Source organism: Petromyzon marinus, chromosome 15 (assembly GCF_048934315.1).
Source record: "Petromyzon marinus isolate PM22_M1 ecotype Great Lakes invasive population chromosome 15, UKy_Petmar_22M1.pri1.0, whole genome shotgun sequence".
Classification (NCBI taxonomy): domain Eukaryota; kingdom Metazoa; phylum Chordata; class Hyperoartia; order Petromyzontiformes; family Petromyzontidae; genus Petromyzon; species Petromyzon marinus.
Window position 1 is genome coordinate 2,854,357 of NC_133681.1, and position 20,403 is coordinate 2,874,759.

The window sequence follows — 20,403 nt, forward strand, 5'->3', positions numbered from 1 at the left end:
TTAACAAGTCAAGTCCAGGAGCCGCGAGGTTCAATAAAGGTTGAAATTCACTCAACCGGGAGAATTTCTCTTTTAACTACAGGGCTGGTGTGATTAAATTACCTTGGGTGTCCTTGCTTAAATGTAGAGGTGATGTGTCACTATAATCAAGTGCTATTTGTGTAACTATATAACTTGGTGGCCATCCAAGATCATATGCATGGCTTTTATTTCACGGCAATTTATACCGGACAAGCAAAGTGTGAATGTGTTCTCAAGGACATTCGCAAAAATAAACTTCCATTTAAGTATCGGTGGTTGGGAAACAAGACCTCTGTTGAACCGAAGGAAATGTTTCGCAACAATATTTGTTTGCATTTTCGCGTGATTTTTTCCCCCCTCTCTTGCGTAACGATGTTGAGAGAAAGACGCATCGAAGCGAATCACGCTCTCTGTGCTACTGAAAATGGAAGTGCTTGAAGGGCAAAACAAAAACTGCTGGTTATGCATGAGGGTAATTAAAGCTGCTCTCTGAAGCGCAACGTGCAATTAGCGGGGCCGGTATTTTACAGCTTGTAGACACGATGAGTACACGCCAAGACTCCGATTTATATGAGCTGAGCGGAAATTGAAAAATGAGGTTATGTGTCTGCCAAAGTGTGTAGCTATTGCCCCCCCCTCCCGGCCTGCCCCCCCCTCCCCCGGACTGCCCCCCCCCCCGTACCTTTTAAACAATGCAATTGAGTTTTATCATGAAACGAAATCTGATTTTAATTGGAAATTATGTTGTTGTGGTATATTTTTGGACTTGATAGCAATATATATTTTTCTTGTTTGTTGCAGCTGGGATAACGATGTTTTTTTCCCCTTCAGCGTGCAAAATTCTTCTTTACATTCCCCATGATCATTCTCTGTTTGCTATTAAGATATTATTATCATCATGCCAACACCACCCCCTCACAGTCCTGCAATGCCACACTCAATCCTACTCATCAGCTGAGCTGATCTTGTGATCTCCACTGCGGTCATCCTCTCAGGCATGTTCTTTCCCTTGGCTGTCACTCCATCATTAGTTTCACCTTCCATCCCCCCTTCTCGTGACATATCTACCCAAACCCACTTACTCTTCTGAATAATAAATATGGTGTATTTAACTTTCGCATGTTCTAAAATTCATGAGTTTATTTTCCTCTCTCTCAGCGCAATTCCAAGCGTGTACCTTCATATTCCTTTACACATTTTTCAGATGTTGTTTCACCATCTTTGTCAATATCCATGTTTCTGATCCATGCATACACTAAAAAAACCCGTTCTTCTTTACGTTGCTTTTCATGATTAATTTCACGGTTCTAAAATCTCAGCAAGCTGCTCACTTTCGCCTCTTTGTCTTTATTATTTTGGTTCCTGTGCTGCTCTTCAATAGCTGCCCCGAGGCATGCACGATCTGATTAATCTGATGTCTTTCCAGTTGTGTACCCTGCAACACATATCTCCATTCTGTTCAGTCATCTTGTTCCACGTGCGTTTTGTATTGCTTCGGTATTCATCACGAGACCCCAAGTGCAGCCTTCTTTTGGTATGTTTTACAAGGTTTAAAAAAATAAAAATAACTATGCCATCTGCACGTATGAGATGGGTACAATTGTGTCTCCGTGTGTTCGTAATCTCTATCTCTCTCCGATCGAATTCGCGGCAAATTTGTCCTGATGCTGCTGTGAATAACGTTGGCGTGCGTTTGTCACTAACTTTCTAATACTTTATGTGTCACCTCGTGCAATCACAGTGCAGCTCGTGTTTGTGAATGCCATTGCATGGTCTACAAGGCCTACGTAAAACAGAGATATTCCAGAATATGACTGGGTTCTATGCGGGCGATTGTAGAGAAACCTTTTCTCACGTCAGCTTGCTCATGAGCGTGGTTGCCCCTTAACACTTGTGTCAAATCCTGTGTTCGTTATTTCATTGTTTAAATTGTGACATCCATTTTATCTGCTGCTTAGAGTTGGTCTAAAATTGGCTGCCTTCTGACATAAAAATTAATTTGACGTGATCTGTCTTGTTTCTAAGTCATTATATTTTCCCCTTCTTTGGCCGTTTTAAAGCGTGTAGAAAACTGGCATATACGTCGCTGGAAGGCTACGGTTGTTCCAATGTTTTTCGTTATAATTGAAGAGGTTTTTTGTTTACAGTTACGGGACCAACTCTGAGTGTGATCACCTTTGACTATACAAGTTGGTAAGGTGCTGAATACTTGCATTGCAGCGATCTATGATTGCTTCCCATCTTAAATGTATTGAAAACAGAGGGGACTCTAACAATCTGGGGTTTGTCCATTAGGGTGACATTAATCTCAAACGTGAATTCACCGTTCGGGCTATTCCAAGTGGAATACCCGGGTCCATTTTTTCATAAAGTTAAAGCCTTTGCTCATTCCTCACTGCAATGCAGAAATCGTCTCGCATCTTTAACTCAATGTTTAATTATAGTCGCCCATTATGGTGCATTTATACCTCATGCAGTAAGTAGGTGGGCAGTTTCCCCATACGTTTGGTCTACTTCATCATCATCATCGCTTGTTGTCGGATTGTATACATGTATGATCTGTAACTTGTAGTATTTTTAGAACCTGAGCATAGTCTAGGCAACTTTATCTGATTAACTTTTTAACCCTTAAAATTCTATGTCTGATTCTCCCGGAGTGACTAAGAATTCCCACTCTTCCATAACAACTGTTATACTCATTCTCGTGTAGAATCAGTATCCACTCTTCAGAAGTATGGAGCTTTCCCTTCCCACCTGAATTATTCTAACTGTATCCCAATTGATTAGTTACAACTCAACCTTCAGTTCTACAAGTTGCTACTCTTCAGCTAGATTCTGTGCGCTTTATGTAGTAGCAAACAGAGGATTAATCATTGAAGCAATTATAATGTAATAATTCAATGTAAAGTAGTCATTATACACGTATTTAATAATAGTATGTAACACTTATACAATGAAAGATTGCCCGTTGCAATGGGTGGAGGGTGTCCCAAATAAAACAAAAACACAGATGATAAATTAGCCTATAATTAGGCCATTGGTTATCTTAATTGATATGCTATGAAGAAGAGCCATTGGTTGAAACATCGCCTATTATATATTTGCATGAATGTGTGGAGCTATATTGTTAACCCTTTACCGTATCCACACGTCTGCAAATTGCAGGGTGGGGTCCCATTCACTGCTCAATCTCGGAACGTGCAACCGGTTCGCGTTAATTTTATTTAGAGAGGCGTAACGCCGTTATTAAAAAAAAAACACCGTGCTCACCATAGAGAACTGTAGCGACACGACCGCACTCTACGATAGCTGGTGCCAAACTGTGCCACACGCCCTCCCGCATGGCTTTATGGGAGCCTCAGTTCCGATAAATGTTTTTTTTCCAGTTCCGTTCCGATGACGTACATGTATGCACGTCATCGGAACGGAATCGGTAAATGTTTCATTGTGCTTGTGTGTCACTGCCAATGCAGCATCACCCATAACATTTACTCACCTACATAGAATGGGGGTGCAGATGTTTACTTGCCGACATCTTTGCAGCCACGTGGGTACTGAGTGGCACTGAACCTCGAAAAGTGAGGAGCTGCTAATCATGAAACTGGTGCGCATGTAAACATGTATATTTTTCAAGTATGGCTAATCTGCGACCTATATAATCCACTCACAGACAATCAAGCCCTCACATTGTAAGCACATGAGGGGTCTCGGGGGCCCTAGTGAACAGCTTACACTGTGCGCACTGACAGCCCTGGCGGTCAACTTCCTTCGGAAGTCTTGGGCCACGCACCGTGCCTGGCCTGAGGCTTGGAGGCCCACTGGCAGTCCGAGGCCCCGCGGCACTGGCCCCACTAGCCCAGTGCATAATCCAGCCTTGTTACTACTATACTTATTCTTTGGGTCTTTCGGTAAAGTCACGTAGATAGGTAATTTTGTTTTTACAAAAAACTACGACGTTTCGATCGCAACACAGGCAGTCGTCATCAGGTGGAGAAAAAAAGAGGCAAACTGTTTATAAAGGTTTAAAATGGATGTAGCCCAAGTGTCAGAACGGAGTTGGCGGGGCACAAGAGCCCTGGGGGAGCGTGATCGGAGGAGCTTATGTTAATGGTAGGCGATTAAAAACGGTGGGCCTCGGCATATTGAGCGGAGAAGGTTATGTTAATGTGAGGGATTAAAAAACTGGTGAGCAACGGACAGTGCTAAAATGGGAACATTACAGCCAGTTATGACTTAAACTGGTTGATAACGTCCTGCCAGTGATTTCTGAGTTTGTACCCATCTTCTCGGTTGAAATTGTGTCTATGTCTGTATATATGGATGGCTTCATGCACAAATCTTTGTTGCTAGCCAGTGGGTTTGCAAAGTAGCTTCATCTTAGAGAAATGCATTTTGGTCAGATCACGAATTTTAATGTAATGTGTTAAATCGAACCTGGATCTTGTGTTTGCTCATGATTTTGGAAATCGTTTTGGTGACCCCTGCTATAAGGTGATAGTTTTGATTGGGTCCTCAGATGGTTCAATGCACTGTATTGTAAGTGTATTTAATTTAATTGATCATTGCATGTATTTACCTTGGTGGAAAAAGATACAATTCAACGGATGGTCGATGTACCTTGGAATATAAGAATGGGTAAAGATGGAAAAAAACCCTCAGTTTTGCTGCATACATCCTAATGGACTGGTCACATATTGAACACTACGGCTGTAAAATTACGCAGCGTACGTAGTGGCAATCCAAAGAGAACATTGCTGATGCTCTCCTTCCCCTTGCCCCACCACTCACGCTGCTAAGAGTGCATGGCTGTCCATGCCAGCATGGCACAAATTCACCGGAAAAGATTGGCCATGCTCCGCTAAGCCTTTCAGATCGATTTATACCGGTTGTCGGATGAGTTGCTGCCGCCGTTCTTCAACAATGTGAGCTTGATTTATTTTGGTTAGTGACTCTGTTTTTTTTTTTTGGCTGCGAATGGTGCACGACCCAGATCAGCGTGTGGCGTTTCAAGGTTCTGGAACATTAAATCGTGAGTTTGATATACTGTCCTGCGAAGAGCTGCAATGTGCCGTGTTTGTTCGGTTCAGGCCACAGACGAGAACACGGCAAAGCAAACTACATAAAGTTTGCATGTATGTCGAACTTCTTTCACACCGTATGTAGCCAAGCGTGCTGAATCGGAGCTGCAAAAAGGTTGCATTTATTTTATGAAACCTTTTAGGTAGCTGTGGCAGCGATGTGTCTGCAAGCTTCATCTTATTTTGTAAACCTGGGAATATTTTACGTACAAGCTAACTCGAGCAACAGAATCAGCTGAAAAGTGTAAAGAGATATGGAACTTAAAAAAGTAACCTCATCATCATCATCAGCCATGATATAATCACAGTTGGATGAATGCCTGACCACGCCAACGACATCCATCAATCCTGCGATGCCACAATCCATCTCACTCCTTCGACTGAGCTCATCTCACCTCCACATCGCCACGGTGATCATCCTCTTGGACACATTCTCTCTCATTTGTCCGCCACTTTTTCCGCCAGCCGCTTCCCACAAAAAAAAAAACATCCTGGCAGATATAAGATAGTGGCACTCGAAATGTAGGCAAAAGGATGCTGCTGCATCTAAACCTTGACCCAAAGAGTGACCAACGTAGAAGTAAGAAAAGCGTTGCACGTCGTAGGAGCGCTGATGCAGGCAGTCACGAGAAAGAAACCGGCACTATTTGGACACGTATGTAGGATGGACAAGAACAGGAAATTAACGAGTGTGTTGTTGTTCGTAAACATGGAAGGAACCGGAAAGATCGGAAAACCTAACAGAGAATGGCTTAATTCTAGATTTGCAGTTTTCGTGACTGCAATGATCCATACTCTTTGGTTCTTTCGGTAAAATCAGGTAGGTAAAAACAAATAAAGTTAATCAAATCACGACGTTTCGGAGGCAACACAAGCTTCCGTCATCAGGTGTAACTAGCACAGCAAAATGACTGTAATTTTGTTGTACTGTAATTTTGCTGTACTGTAATTTTGCTGTACAGTACTGTAATTTTTGCTGTACTGTAATTTTTGCTGTGCTAATTACACCTTATGACGGAAGCTTGTGTTGCCTCCGAAACGTCGTGATTTGATTACATTTATTTTATTTTTACCTACGTGACTTGACCGAAAGAACCAAAGAGTAGAGAATGGTTTTGACGAGGACATAAGAGATTGGTGCCAGAAAGATGCCGCCAATACTTGAGCAGATTGACGGCACAAGACAGAGGAAAGTTGGAAAGAAATGACGAGATATGTTGTGGACACCTCCGGGTCCATGGATCGCGATGATTATGATGATGATGATCATCATCATCATCCCACAGCCATTATAGCTCCTCGTGACGTTTCCTCGTCAGGTCCGCTTGCTTTCATTAAAACAGTCAACATAAGATTCTTGGTTCTTTCGGTTAAGTCACGTAGAAGGGAAACAATAAAATAATAAAAATATAAAACAATAAAATTCTTACGACGTTTCGACTGCAACACAAGCAATAATTGTCAGGTGTGAAAACCACAGCAAGAAATGTTTTTTGCTGTGGTTTCCAAACCTGTTTTATATATTTTTAATTATTTTATTGTTTCCCTTCTACGTGACTTTACCGATAGAACCAAGAATATGAATCCCTGCAGTCACGAAAGCTTTAAATAAAAAGTCAACATAATATCAATAATTTGTGTTTCTACTCTGATCCACGTGATTCTCTCTGTCCCTGAGTGCGATTTACAAAATGTCAATCGTGTATTCATCAGAATTTCGGTGCAATTGTCAACGTTTCTGATCAATATATCATCGCAGGTAATATACACTGATTGAAAATGTTATTCTTTAAGCACGTTGGTATGTTGATGTTTATTATCAAATGTTTTGTTTTATTCACTCCATTCTGCTCGCATTCGTCTGCTTGATATAATTGTAATTTTTTTTATCCCGATCACATATTCCAAGAAATTTGGTTGACTTTCGTTTCAATTAATACAAAAACGTGAGACATTTTCAGGGCCCTTATATACTGTACAAGTTTATTGTTAAGCAAAATACATTATCTGCTTCGTGCATTGTATTACACCGCCAGGAACACGACCTCCTATAGAATGTGTGGTGACCGAGGTGTTCGCACTGGCTTCGACGCTTCACTTCGGCCTCAAAGTGCACATGGCCTGGCACAGGCGCCCTGGTGACATCACCACCACGACCACTTAGTTCACGAATGCCGGCTGCTGGTGCTGTTGTTGTTGATGCTGTTGTTGATGTACGACCGACTTCACCACTGAACAATCGCTTGCCCTTAGTCTCTCCGATGTACGTAGGAGAACGCTGGCCTTTCCCTCTTGCTCTCGTGTATCCAGCGATGCTCTACGTGATGGGAGCTCTGGGCCCAGCAGTCGGATACCTGCTGGGGGGCATCCTCATCGGCCTGTACGTCGACCCCTGGCTGGAGGCCCCCGGAGACCAAGGCGACCCGCGCTTTGTCGGGAACTGGTGAGTGAGAGGACCACCGTCAGAGAACGCGTGTTCCCCCGAAGCATCCACGTGTCAAAGTCACGTCAGCTGCCGACAGGGGGTTAGGACACGCCACACCTCTTCGCCAACTTTTGGCGACCGCTGTCGAACGAAGACGGCGTTCGCTTTCAGACGCGCTTCTGCGGCCGTCTGGAACGCTCTCTTCCTTTCCGATATTAGGAAGCCACTGGAGCTGTGCACTTTTAAATCATCTAGTACGGTGCGAAAGAAGTTCACCATCATGCATGCATTAAGGCCTTTTCTCATTTTTTTTCCTCTGACAAGTGACCTCTCCCTGCTTATCAATATTGTGCGCGGCTTTTTGGATTTATGTTGAACGTCTTTCACACCGTACGTCGCCAACCGTGATAATCGGAGGTGCTGTGTTTAGTGTGTTGTCCTTTCCCCGCACCTCTGATCATCATGGCTGGCTACATATGGTGCGTAAGTAGTTCAACATACACACACCACCACCTGCTATGGGATTTGCACGGTTTTCCACTTTTGCCTTTGACCAAACGCAGCTGTTTTATGAGGCATTGTATTCCCATGGACTACTGATCTGTCCGCAGTAATAATCTACTGTTCAGCTACGCTGGGCGTAATTGGCTTATATATACTACAAACATACTCCAATGTACAGCACAACCTTACACGGTGCAGAACGGTAATTTGCAGAAAGCATAACATCATCTCTTATAGTAATGTATGAGTTATGGGGTAAATTTGTGGTGCAGTAATTAGCACACTGGGCTTTGGACTCCGTTGTGTTCGGTCCCCACCCATGGCTCATGTCAGTGGTATTATCACATCTGGTTCATGGGCCCTTCCTCTACCATCTCGCACTGACCAGCAATGGTGAAGTATGGTTAAACTCTCCTCGTTACTGACAGCTTGGGGAGGCCGTCATGCTGCAGCGGGTTGATAATTATGTCAGTAGAATTCTATTATGACACATGGTATTGGAACATTCATACAAAAAATAGCCCTTTTACAGCGATGCTTTTCTTAATGATGGTATGTCCCAGTTTGGCTCGTTGAAAAAAAAAACTATTTTGTACCGAAAACCCCCGATGGAATTCTATGAATGATGCAGAGTGCAGCTGGTGGATGGAATTCCCCAATCGAGCGTTTGCCGATCTCTTAATTGTGCAAGTTAATCTCCAAAGTTTTGCAAAGTCAGCAGAGTTTTATGGCGTCAAAATCTCCAGTGTTGTCAAGTAAGGAGTAATCATGCTCGAAGCTGAAGTCAGCAATCTTTACAATAGCTGATCTCATTAAAGTGGGGGGAGGGGGGGGGGAGATGGGGGAACGCCTTGAATTAAAGTACAACGACATGGATAGGTACACTCCGTTCTCCGAAAACTGGGAACCCTTGGAACAAATGCGCACTTCATTAGGAGACGCATGGAAGGGGAGTAAGGCACTTTTTATAAATGACACAGCCTGGCAATTCATTTTGTCCGGGTGTATGTCGACGACAGTTTTAATGCGTTGATCCAAGACTCATAATTTATGTTGTACACGCAGGGGTTCGAGCACTGGGCCTCCGTACCCATCTGGTTTGATTTCCTGCTATAGCTGCTGATGGTCGGTGGAATGGGTACGTGCACTGTGTTATGAACTGGCGATCTATGTTCGATTCCCGGCCACGGCTGACTAACATCAGTGGCGAATGACATCTGGGATTCCACCCTTACACCAACTTGCACTGACCAGACAGGCAATCCTGATGGTTTATTTTGGATATTGCATAGCATCAAGCGTCCAGTACTAGGTTGACTAAGGGCTGAATTTATTGTAGAATTAGTATTGTTATTATTGGAAGGTGGTTATTCATATAGCTATGTGAATTAATGGATCATGGCACACATATATAGTTACCATTTTACTGATTCCTTGAACAATTGTTCGTATTGCACAGTAGCGAATGGACACGTGTTAGTTTCATCGTGCTTGGTATATCTCGCTGTGACCTTAGTGACAAAAATATATATATATCTTTTTTACAATGGATAGCAAATGCAGTTGTCTTTGTGTAGTTATCGCAATTTTTTAAAATATTGTATATAACATGTTGGGGACATTTATTCCGAATAAGTATAGAAAGATGTATTTATTTCAGTGCAAGGTACACATCTGTATGCGCCCATAGATTTTGTCAGATATTTTTTTCTATATGTGGTTGTTCTCAACAAAGTATACCGGTACGTAATTGCTTTATAAGCTGGGCAAAATGGCATGAACTCCTTCATTACCATCATCAACAACATCATCATCAGCAGCCATGATCATTCTGCTGCTGGATGAATGCCTCCCCAAGTCATCATCGCCATCTCGTGGAAATTCTGCGATGTAACATTCCACACAGCACGTGCACACGAGCTGATTGCATCGCTCCATCTCTACGGTGGACGTGCTCTCGATTGGCCCTTTGTAACTATTCTTGACCAATGATAATCATCCCTTCTCGTGGCATGATGTGCCCCAAGATAATTTTACGAGTGTACTTATCTTTGTTTGGTTATAGATCTAAAAACAAAAAATGCAAAACACACCGAACGACGCTTTGAGAATAGGATACATTGAAAGGACCATGTAAAAGCTGTATGTCTGATGGGACTAATAATGAAAAGCATCATCATACCGATGCGCCAAAGAAGGAAAGTTTTCAGTCAGTGCATATTGCAGCGAAGGCATATGGGTCACATGCATGAACAAAAAACTTTAAAAGGACACGAAGAAGTATTTAGAGATGCACGCTTGGGATTATGCTGAGAGACGTGAGGAGCAACACAATGAACCGGAGACTGAATTGCCAATGAAGACGTGTTACAAACGGCAAGTGGGCATGGGCAGGACACCGCTGGAAGGGATTTCGGCCAATGGACGAGAGCGGTCACGGAATGGCAGCCAGACGAGGCAGCAACATCCAAGAGGAGGCACCAAGGGGACGGAGCGATGAGACTCGAGATCAGTGGTTCTTCTTAATCTGGGGTGCACGCACCCCCTGGGGTGGTTGAGAGATGCCCTTTCTATTCCGGGGTGCGTGACGTGGCCAGATTTTTTTTAGAAGGTAAATCATCGAAAAGCTAATTAAGCACGGGAACGTGAGTGCAACTACTTTGTTTCATCAAACCTATGTGTATTTGTTAACATCATACATTTTAAAATGATTGAGAACCAAAGGGCTGCAAGGCTGCAGTTAAGGTTACGAACCACGACTATAGATGATGGCATCATAATAGCGGAAGAGATTGCGAAGAGATTGGGGATAGCGACATCCGGCGGGTGGATTCATATGGCCCTTGGTGATGATAAACATCTGATTAATCATATCATTTCTCTACATGCCATATTTTAGATCACCTTTCATGAATATCAAAAGAGTCAGATTTCGTATTTAATTACAAATGATTGATTTCTGGAAGTTAAACTTCGTTCGTTTCTCAATCCGCTTGTCCTGGTGAGGGTCGTGGCGGCAGCGTGTTGAGTAGTGGCGGTCCAGACTTCCCTTTCCCTGGCAACGGACTCCAGCACTACATTACTATACACTACTATACACGACTCTACACAGACTCTAGCTTTTCCTGGAGAATTCCCAGGCGTTCCCAGGCCAGCCGAGAGACATTGTCCAGCCAGCGTGTCCTGGGCCTGCCCTGGGGTCTTCGCCCAGTGGAATGTGCTGCCCGGCAGAGTTCCAGGGGGAGTCTACCGGGGGACATCCTTTACCAGGTGCCCGAACCACCTCAACTGGCTCCTCTCAATCCGGAGGAGCAAGCGGCCCGACTCTGAGCCTCTCCTCCCGGAAGTTAAAGTAACATATGAACAAAAAAACATTCCGTTTACATTTAATGTTTATTTTATGTCACGTGTACTTGTTTTCCTTTGCCTGTAAACAACATGTAATGCTCCTTAACTGCGGGATCACTCTGTATCTGCAGAGACCGTAAGCACTCGTCATATACACTGACGATCCTCAAGGAAACCCCACGTGGTGTTTAATCGTCCTCCCAACGTGCCATAACAGCAGAGGGCACTCTCAGCCCGGCTTGCATTGCATAACGCCACCGAAATTCATGATCCATTGAGAACACACTGCAAGCTCTCAGGAGCTAAGGTCACATTGAAATGTTTTTGCCTTGATTGCGATGGACAAAAATAACTGCGCAGCCATCAATAATAGACACCCCTCCCAGGCCATTGACTTCCTGTGCGCTTAGCCTCCTGCTTTAGTGGCGCATGTTTGAAATGGTGTATTGGATTTTTCTAAATTGAATTGAAGTGTCAAAAAATACTGTAACTGATATTGTAATGCACCGCTAGAGGGCAGATTGGTTTGTCACATGTGTGTAAATTGAGCACTGCAAATGCTATTCTTGCAGAGTAGATGTATACTATCTCCATATATATGAAAGGCAAAGTTGTGAATATGTATGTCTGTTCAAAATGTTTAGCGTACTTCCCGACATGCAACAAACTTGAGATTTTCCATGTGGGTACTTTCCAGACTGTACACCATGCAAAAATTATAAAAATACACTTTTTTTAAGGGGGGAGCATATATTTTTTTGCACGGCAAGTGAGCTGTGACGTCATATCTGTCACGTGACCCTCCCATGTGGAAGCGTAACGCATTGTAGTGTAGTGGTTAGCGCGCCGCGCTACGAACCCGGCGACCCGAGTTCGATTCCCGCTCACGGCCACCACTGGTGACGATTATTTTAACCGGTCCTGGGCCTCCCCTAGGTCGACTCAGCCTCAAACGCGTAACTGCTCTGCTGTGTGAACATCGCCACGGGGGAGACAAAGGCGGCCGGGCGTGATGAATCCAAGTCCCGGGCGAATCCGGGTGGTACAGCTAGTACATACATAAAAAAACATTGTTCCATGAATTTATATAAAATATATAAACAAAAATACTCATCAATGACAGTTGTAGATGCTTTTGAGTCCACACTTGAGATAATTTCATTGACAAGTAGAGCTACATTATTTTAGCTAACCATCGAACAAAAGACGGTATAAGCACTTTCAAATGCCCTTCTGCGGCCGTCTCGCTCTTCCTTCCAATATTAGGAAGCCACTGGAGCGATGCACGTTTAAATCTAGATTGAACACTCATTTATTTATAAGTGCTTTTTGTGTTTAGTTTGTTGTTGTCCTTCCCCGCACCTCCGATTAGCACGGTTGGCTAAGCACAGTGCGAAAGACGTTCAACATACGTACATGTGTGTATGAACAATAATTACAAAAATATATATCTTTCAGCCCTTTGTCAATGTACTGCTGGATGAAGACTCCTCAACACAAAGTTGATCTCTATCTACATATATATACCATACTTGAGCATGGGTTGATGAAAGGGAAGAGCCCTGGTCATGTCAAGCACTTAAATTCAGGCGGTTTGAAGTATCGACGCGCTAAACGTCGCACCGCCATATACTTTCCCTGTAGAAGATGTGTCGAGGAAGTTCCTCGGTATCCTCACACACAAACACCACACCAACAAGGGGTTAAAGGTCAGGGGTCACGTGAGCACCGCGGTGCACGACACGCAATGTGATGCCTGAGTGGAGGACACTCTGATCGGATTGGTGCGGGGAAGGATCGTAAAATACCAGGGAAGGTGATTGGCGGAACGGTGGGGAGACGGCCTGTTAAAGGGGATTGAATTGGGGAGTTCGGGGTTGGCTTTTGGGATGATGAGTGTAAGTGGGGTGTGAGCTGGTGTCCAAATAAAGACTTCGACCAGCTCGATTCTCCTCTTCAGATGTATAATACATGTGAGCACGGTCCATTTACGTTCTCTTAACACACATATATATTGCTGAGCCTCATTCTGCTCTTGCAGGTGGAGCGGCTTCCTCATGTGTGCAGTGGCCATGTCCTTGGTGGTCGCCCCGATGTTCAGTTTCCCAAAGAAGCTTCCTCCGCGGCCGCACAAGAAATCTAAGCAGGGCAGTGACGAGCCGGGATCCTCGGCTCCCGGGAAGAGCGAAGAAGACGGACTCAAGCAGAAGTGCCCCAACAGCGAGGAATCGAGCGCTTCTTCGTCCGTCGGCTTTGGCAAGGACATCAGAGGTCAGCCGTGGAAGCATTAGGCTTCGCCGCGCGACCACCAAAGGCTTATGGATGCTCGCTGTGTAGAAGTAGTAAAACAAAACCAACAAAAAATTCGTCCCAAAATTACGTACCTTAAATGATGACGAGATCGCAGGATCACATTCAAATTAGAGCATGCCAGGTCATCATACCCACATGCTTAAACAAAATACATCATGTATAAGCAGCTTCGGAGGCACGTCGCCGAGTTCATTATGTTTAAGGGTGCATTTAAAAACACCTTTGATGTATTCTTCTCTTAAATACCAAATATTGTACGGTATCTAAGTTTGATAAGGTATTTGGAAATTATAATCCAAAGAGTACTCTTTTAATATATATACTGGAAGTCTCTTTCTATCTGCATTTTGTCGTTGTCACCCTGTCTCAATATATTAATCTCACCACTCCTGTCACTGCATTCATTTGTTCCCCACTTTGTCTCCCGATCTATTTGGTTTTTATCTCCCTCTGTATCCCTGTCTCTCATTGTCCGTGTTTCCCTCTTTCTAGCAATCGTTTTGATCTGTCTTTATCTCTTTGTCTCTGTCTCCCTCTGTGTTCTTCTGTCTCTCTTGTCCCTCTACCTCCGTGTCCCTCCCCATCTTTCTCTCCGTGTTTAATGTATCTGCCTCTGTCTCAACCTGTCTCCTTCGCTCCGTCTCCTCGCCATTGTCTCTAGAATTCCCCCTTTGTCTCATCTTGTCTTTCTGTGTCTTTGTCTCTCCTTCATCGTCTATTTCTGACTTGTCTCTGTGTCTTTCACTGCCTGAGCCTCTCTCCCTATATCAGTTTTGCGGAGTGAAAATATAGCGTGCCTATTATTATATTTCACTTCTTTAACCGTGCTGGCTTACGACACACACACACCACACACTAAAAACAGCCATTGTTATCTTATACCAAACGCAGATCAGTTAGATTATTTCGGGTATTTATTGTTCCTCCTCGTTGTCTCCTGTCCAACCTACGCAGTCTTTTCCCAGCATTCTGCACATGCCACCGCTTCTGGTGTCGGCATTGCCAAATCTTGAGGAGTAGCGTTGTGGTGCTGCAGGGCATCTCAGGAGATAATCTCATGGGTCGCTTCTCCTGACAAGCACATTGGTCGGTTGTGTAGAAGCCCCCCCCCCACCCCCACCGTGATTTAATGAGAGTTGAGCTAAGGATGTCTTTTTGCAATGGTGACCTGGCTAAAATGGCAAGCACGTCACATGGTGAGTGGAGGGTTTGCAGGAGTATCATGGAAGAGAAGTAGGGATATTTTTTTTTATAAACACGGTTAATAAACAACCAGTACTATACATTGTGGAAATCTAGTAGGCAATCCAAACTAAACATATTTGACACAAGTGAGAGAAGCTTACATACGGCATTACAAATGGTATTCAAACACAGCGTGAATAACAATTGCATTTGCTACTTTAACGTACCTGTTTTTTGGTTGTTTTTTTCTTCCAAAACTGGCATGAACAATGGTCCAGTCACAAATGGCTTGCCTAATTGCATTCACAGGTGTGGCAGTATTAGCCATAAAGCAATGCCCTCAATGCCGACAAAGATGGTAGGGTCAGAATGTGGTGTTTAGTGAACAATTAATTCCAGAACGTAGTTAAAATAGGCATGCTACGTAATTGCAATCATGTAACCCATTAAGTGCAGCATAATTAAGGATCAATGACCCAGCTCTGTCAGAAAATGAATTTACCATCTGCCTGTAAGCAGGGACAGATTAATGCAGGGGCTTAATGACATTAAATTGGTAATTAGAGCAAGCCCATTACTACGTATACTACTACCAGTACTATGCATAGTATAGTGTAGGCTTAAACATGTGTATATCACACACAAAACTAGAACTGAAATAACCAACGTAAAAATAACAACGGAGCATTTGGAATTGGGCATAAGTGGTGGTGAAAATCTGAATCTTTATTCAACCTTGAGAAATCCGATGAGCTATGAAGCTCTTTTTTTCATATATGTCCAGTAGGGGCACGGGGTCAGAAAGTAACAGCAACAACCAAATGTAAAAATAAACCGATAGGAGTGCAGAGCATCGGAAAGGAAAGCAAATCACTGAAAATAAATATATTTAATAGATAAAGCAAAACGGTTCGAATTGCATAAGTACAACAAACTTCCAAGCTTGGGAAAGGCAATAAAACAACAACAGCAAGAACAATCCCAGATCACACCAAGAAAACGCAGACAAAGATCTCCCGTGTAGTCTCAACAGACTGTTGGGGCAAGTGCTGTTAGCGAGCACCTATGAAGGCTGGCACGGCACACGAGGGGGTGGGTGGCCAGCACCACGCCCGGTCGCCTTTGTCTCCCTAGTGGCGATGTTTACACACGGCACCAGGTACTCATTTGAGGCCGAGTCGACCTAGGGGAGGCCCAGTTCAAATAATCGTCACTGGGTGTTGGCCTGTCAGTGGGAATGGAACCCGGGTCGCCACGTTCGTAGCGCGGCGCGCTAACCGCGACACTACCGCTCCCCCCAAGACAACAACAACAACACAGTCCTTCAGTCGACGAGGGAAAGGATTGAACAAATAAGAGAGGGAGTCCCCCAAACCTACAACAGCCCCCCCCCCGCCGCGACCCCCCATCAAACTGATTGACTCTGATGTATCAGATGAAGACACCACTCCCCCACCCCCCCGTGTGCCCGTTTGTACTGCAGAGCTTCCTCGAGCGGCCGCGCGCATCCTGGGGAACTGCAGCTTCCTCTTCATGAGCCTCTCCTACACCGCGGAAAACGCCATCGTCACCGCCTTCATCACCTTCATTCCCAAGTTCATTGAGTCTCAGTTCGGCATCCGAGCCTCGAGTGCCAGCATCTACACGGGTACGCTCGGGGCGCCGATATGTTCACTCCCTCGCCTGGTAGGCGGGGAGGAATATTTTTCAGGAATATTTTGATGGTTTTTTTTTCCTGGATTTTCTGTTTGCGCAGTCACACGTAGTCAATTTAAGATGTTTTCTTGTTCGTGTTTTTTGTTTGTTGCGGTTGCACCCGATTCAAGAGCCGAATGGCTCACAGGGCTATACCAAATAAATGCAACTATGAACTCACTAACTATGAGGGTCGTGGGTTCGATCCCGACCCTTGACGCCTGTATATTTGGAGTCAGTGTTCTCTCACGTGGTCACGTCGATTTTTCTCCGGATCCTTTTTTCGAGTATTTGGCTGCTATACATCTCCACATTGAGCTATAATTGTTTCTTCTGAAAAAGAGCTATAGAGCTCAGTGCGCCTTACCCGGTTGAATAAAAAATATTTCTAATAGTTTAGCAATGGAGGGCAGCATATGCTTGCATCCAATCACAATGTCAAATTGCTGTGCGCGGTGTCGCATCTAATGAGCCCGTACGTAGCGAGGTCTCTATGCCGTCCTTGATACTGGACCTGAGATTCCTAGAGGCTCATTAGTCTGACTTCCGGAGGACTCAGTCAATATCATTGAATTATAACAAACCTGATGGTGCCTTATTCTGTCTCCTTGGGCCTCAGGCAATAATGCTGCACCCCAAGAGTCCTACAGATGTTTTAGTCTGGCTCTGTGCATCAACAAAAACACTGAACTTTACTGAACTTTACTCAACTTTACTCAACTTTACTGAACTTTAGGTATCCTGAGTGTGCTCCAGTGTGCCTTTGTGAGCCAAGGAATATAACAATGAATTTCAAGAATCCTAATAACCAGGCTACAGTCTACATTATAGACTGCCAGTACACTCACTCCGGTTAAGAACCAGGCTACAGTCTACATTATAGACTGCCAGTACACTCACTCCGGTTAAGAACCAGTCTACAGTCTACATGAGTGTTTTTTTGTTTTTCATTATTTTAATTTTATTTTTATTCTATCTATTCACTGTATTTTCTATTATTATTTTCTATCTACGCGACTTTACCGAAAGCACCAAAGAATATGAATCCTAAAGGTGCCATAATCTGGCTCTGTGAGCCTCAGTCAATCCTAACGAACTATTGTATAAGCATTCATAAAGAGTTGCATCATGTGGTTGTGTGAGTGTATACAGTGACTGCTCATAACTACACATATATAATAAAAATATGAAGAAAATAGCAGAAATTAATCCGTAATAATATCCATCGGATGTTATGACGTCACATCTTGTCTAACGTCCATGTCCCATGTCCCATTGACTTTCTGGCGATACATACTACTTAATGATAGGTTTCAAGGGGCAGCCCTGCTACATCTTGCTCATGCCATTGTTGGTTGAGGGGTCTCCACTTGAGGGAGCACTCGACAGCCCCTCTGGAGGGTGTTTGGCCAACTCTTTAATGCTAACCAGACGTCTTGTGAGAGGGACAACTTAGAAATCTAGATGTGTAACTGTGTAATCATCATTTGATTCTGCTCTATACAGTCTTGTGAGAAAGTCAGTGGCTTTTACAATGGAGCCTCCATTAAATATGTCGTCAAATTTCTGCACGTGTCTCATGTGACGTGACTGGTTCCACAATGACAGGGAATTGAATATATGTTGATGCGCAGTTTTATTTTAATATTTGATTGTAAATTTCGGAACTATAACAAAACAGCCATTGGGTGTCGATAGTGTGATCCAAAAATCAATGGTGAATCATAGCATTAGCCTACGCGTTAGATTTAGCTGATCCTTGGTAATGACGTTACAAGGTCTTCAGCAGACATTTCATTGTAGATTTTGTATTCTTTTATGGAAGAAGGAATGTCCAAAATGGCATAATTACCTAAATTTTGTGCTCAAGGTTAACTTGAAGCGATGTTCATGAATTGGGAAATGCTTTTTCCGAAGAATGTTTCCCGTGTAGTAGACACGGCCTGTCAGTCACTATTGTTTAGACGCTGTACATGCCACCCATACAGCCCGAATGAATGGTCTTCGACTGACGTCAGTGGCTCTCTTGCAATTGTGTGATAAGAGAAATATCGAGAGAGAAAAAAACCTCCCTTGCAGCAAAAGTGAGTGCCTTTCTGAAGGAAATAATCACAAAAGCCTCAGTCTTCAGGTAACCTTGAAATCCAGAGCCAAATGGTGGGAAATTGTATTTTCCTTGAAGTGGACAACGCGCATCAGTATATTGGTCTTTTGGAATGAATTCACCGTTAGCCTAGCTAAGGGATGCTACCGTTGTGTAATGGTCAGCATTCTGGACGACTTGCAATCCAGGGGTCACTGATTTTGACCTTCTGGCGCGACAGTTGACGCAATCGACGAGTTTATTAAATCCACCACTGCCTCTATCCCCCCAGCAGTGTCGATGGTAACACCACAGTTGGTTGATCGGTGGGTCGTGTGTGGAGGGGTCAAGTGTGGAGGGATCAAGTGTGGAGGGGTCAAGTGTGGAGGGGTCAAGTGTGGAGGGGTCAAGTGTGGATACTGCCACCTCTTCCAAAATGATTGATCCGAGCGGAAGAGCAGGCCAAAATGACCTTTCGAGGGGCTCTCTAAATCCCCTTCTCTTATATAGATTCATAAAGCACCATATTCCGAGGTGCTTTAGAGCAGTTATGAAATTGTACATCAGATGATAGTGGTTGAGATAAAGAGTGTGGTTATTAAAAGTGGTGGTGTATTTGTGGTGATAGGAAAATAGGTGGGAGTGGTTAAGGAGGGGTTGGCATACAGCTAGTGACAGGGGTTGGGGTAGTGATAGGGGTTGGGGTAGTGATAGGGGTTGGGGTAGTGATAGGGGTTGGGGTAGTGATAGGGGTTGGGGTAGTGACAGGGGTTGGGGTAGTGACAGGGGTTGGGGTAGTGACAGGGGTTGGGGTAGTGACAGGGGTTGGGGTAGTGACAGGGGTTGGGGTAGTGACAGGGGTTGGGGTAGTGACAGGGGTTGGGGTAGTGACAGGGGTTAGAGTAGTGACAGGGGTTGGGGTAGTGATAGGGGTTGGGGTAGTGACAGCAGTTGGGGTAGTGACAGGGGTTGGGGTAGTGGCAGGGGTTGTGGTAGTGATAGGGGTTGGGTAGTGATAGGGGTATGGGTAGTGGTAGTGATAGGCGTATGGGTTGTTGTAATGATAGGGGTTGGGGTATGCCTGGTGATATTTGGGGAGTAGCAGTCGCAGTAGGATGGATTTGGGAGAAGAGGGGGGGGGGGTGTTTTAAGGGAAGAATAGAAACAGGTTCGTGAAGACGATTTTTTTTTTTGTGCAGTGGGAGTTTGTAATAAATCGTATCTGATACCAGAAAGTCAACTACGTGATATCGCAACATTTCGTAGATATTATTATTATTATCGCACCGTGGATGGAGAACAAACGATGATGGCCTTTGAGCGCCTTTGACCAATTCATTTTCCGCACCTCTTGACCAAACGTGCAGGCATCGTGATCGTCCCAAGCGCGGGCGTGGGCATCGTGATTGGCGGCCTCATCATCAAGAAACTCAAGCTGGGTGCTCGCGAGTCCGCCAAGCTGGCCATGATCTGCTGCGGAGTCTCTCTGCTCTGCTTCTCGACGCTCTTCATCGCCGGATGCGAGAGCATCAACCTGGGAGGCATCAATATCCCCTACACCACAGGGTCAGACCTCGCAAGCCAGAGCGGCCTACTTTCGCGCCACCGCTTCGAGCGCTCGCAACACAATGATGGGTGGTTCAATTTAATCGTTAAAATTATGAAGTTGCGACGGCACGAAAAGGAAAAAGCAATTTCCGCACGGAAACGTCACGCTCTCGTGGATTTAACGTGCGTTGCGATTTATTGAC

General features: G+C 44.3%; 1 protein-coding gene across 1 annotated transcript in view; it reads left to right on the top strand.

Moving 5' to 3' along the window:
- Positions 1-20,403, top strand: part of LOC116942580 (solute carrier organic anion transporter family member 5A1-like) — a 45,223-nt gene that overhangs the window by 12,598 nt on the left and 12,222 nt on the right. The window contains exons 2-5 of the mRNA XM_032954657.2: positions 7,410-7,542; positions 13,418-13,647; positions 16,358-16,522; positions 20,020-20,218. Coding sequence (XP_032810548.2) covers positions 7,410-7,542; positions 13,418-13,647; positions 16,358-16,522; positions 20,020-20,218 — 727 coding nt within the window. The remainder of the gene's footprint in view (positions 1-7,409; positions 7,543-13,417; positions 13,648-16,357; positions 16,523-20,019; positions 20,219-20,403) is intronic.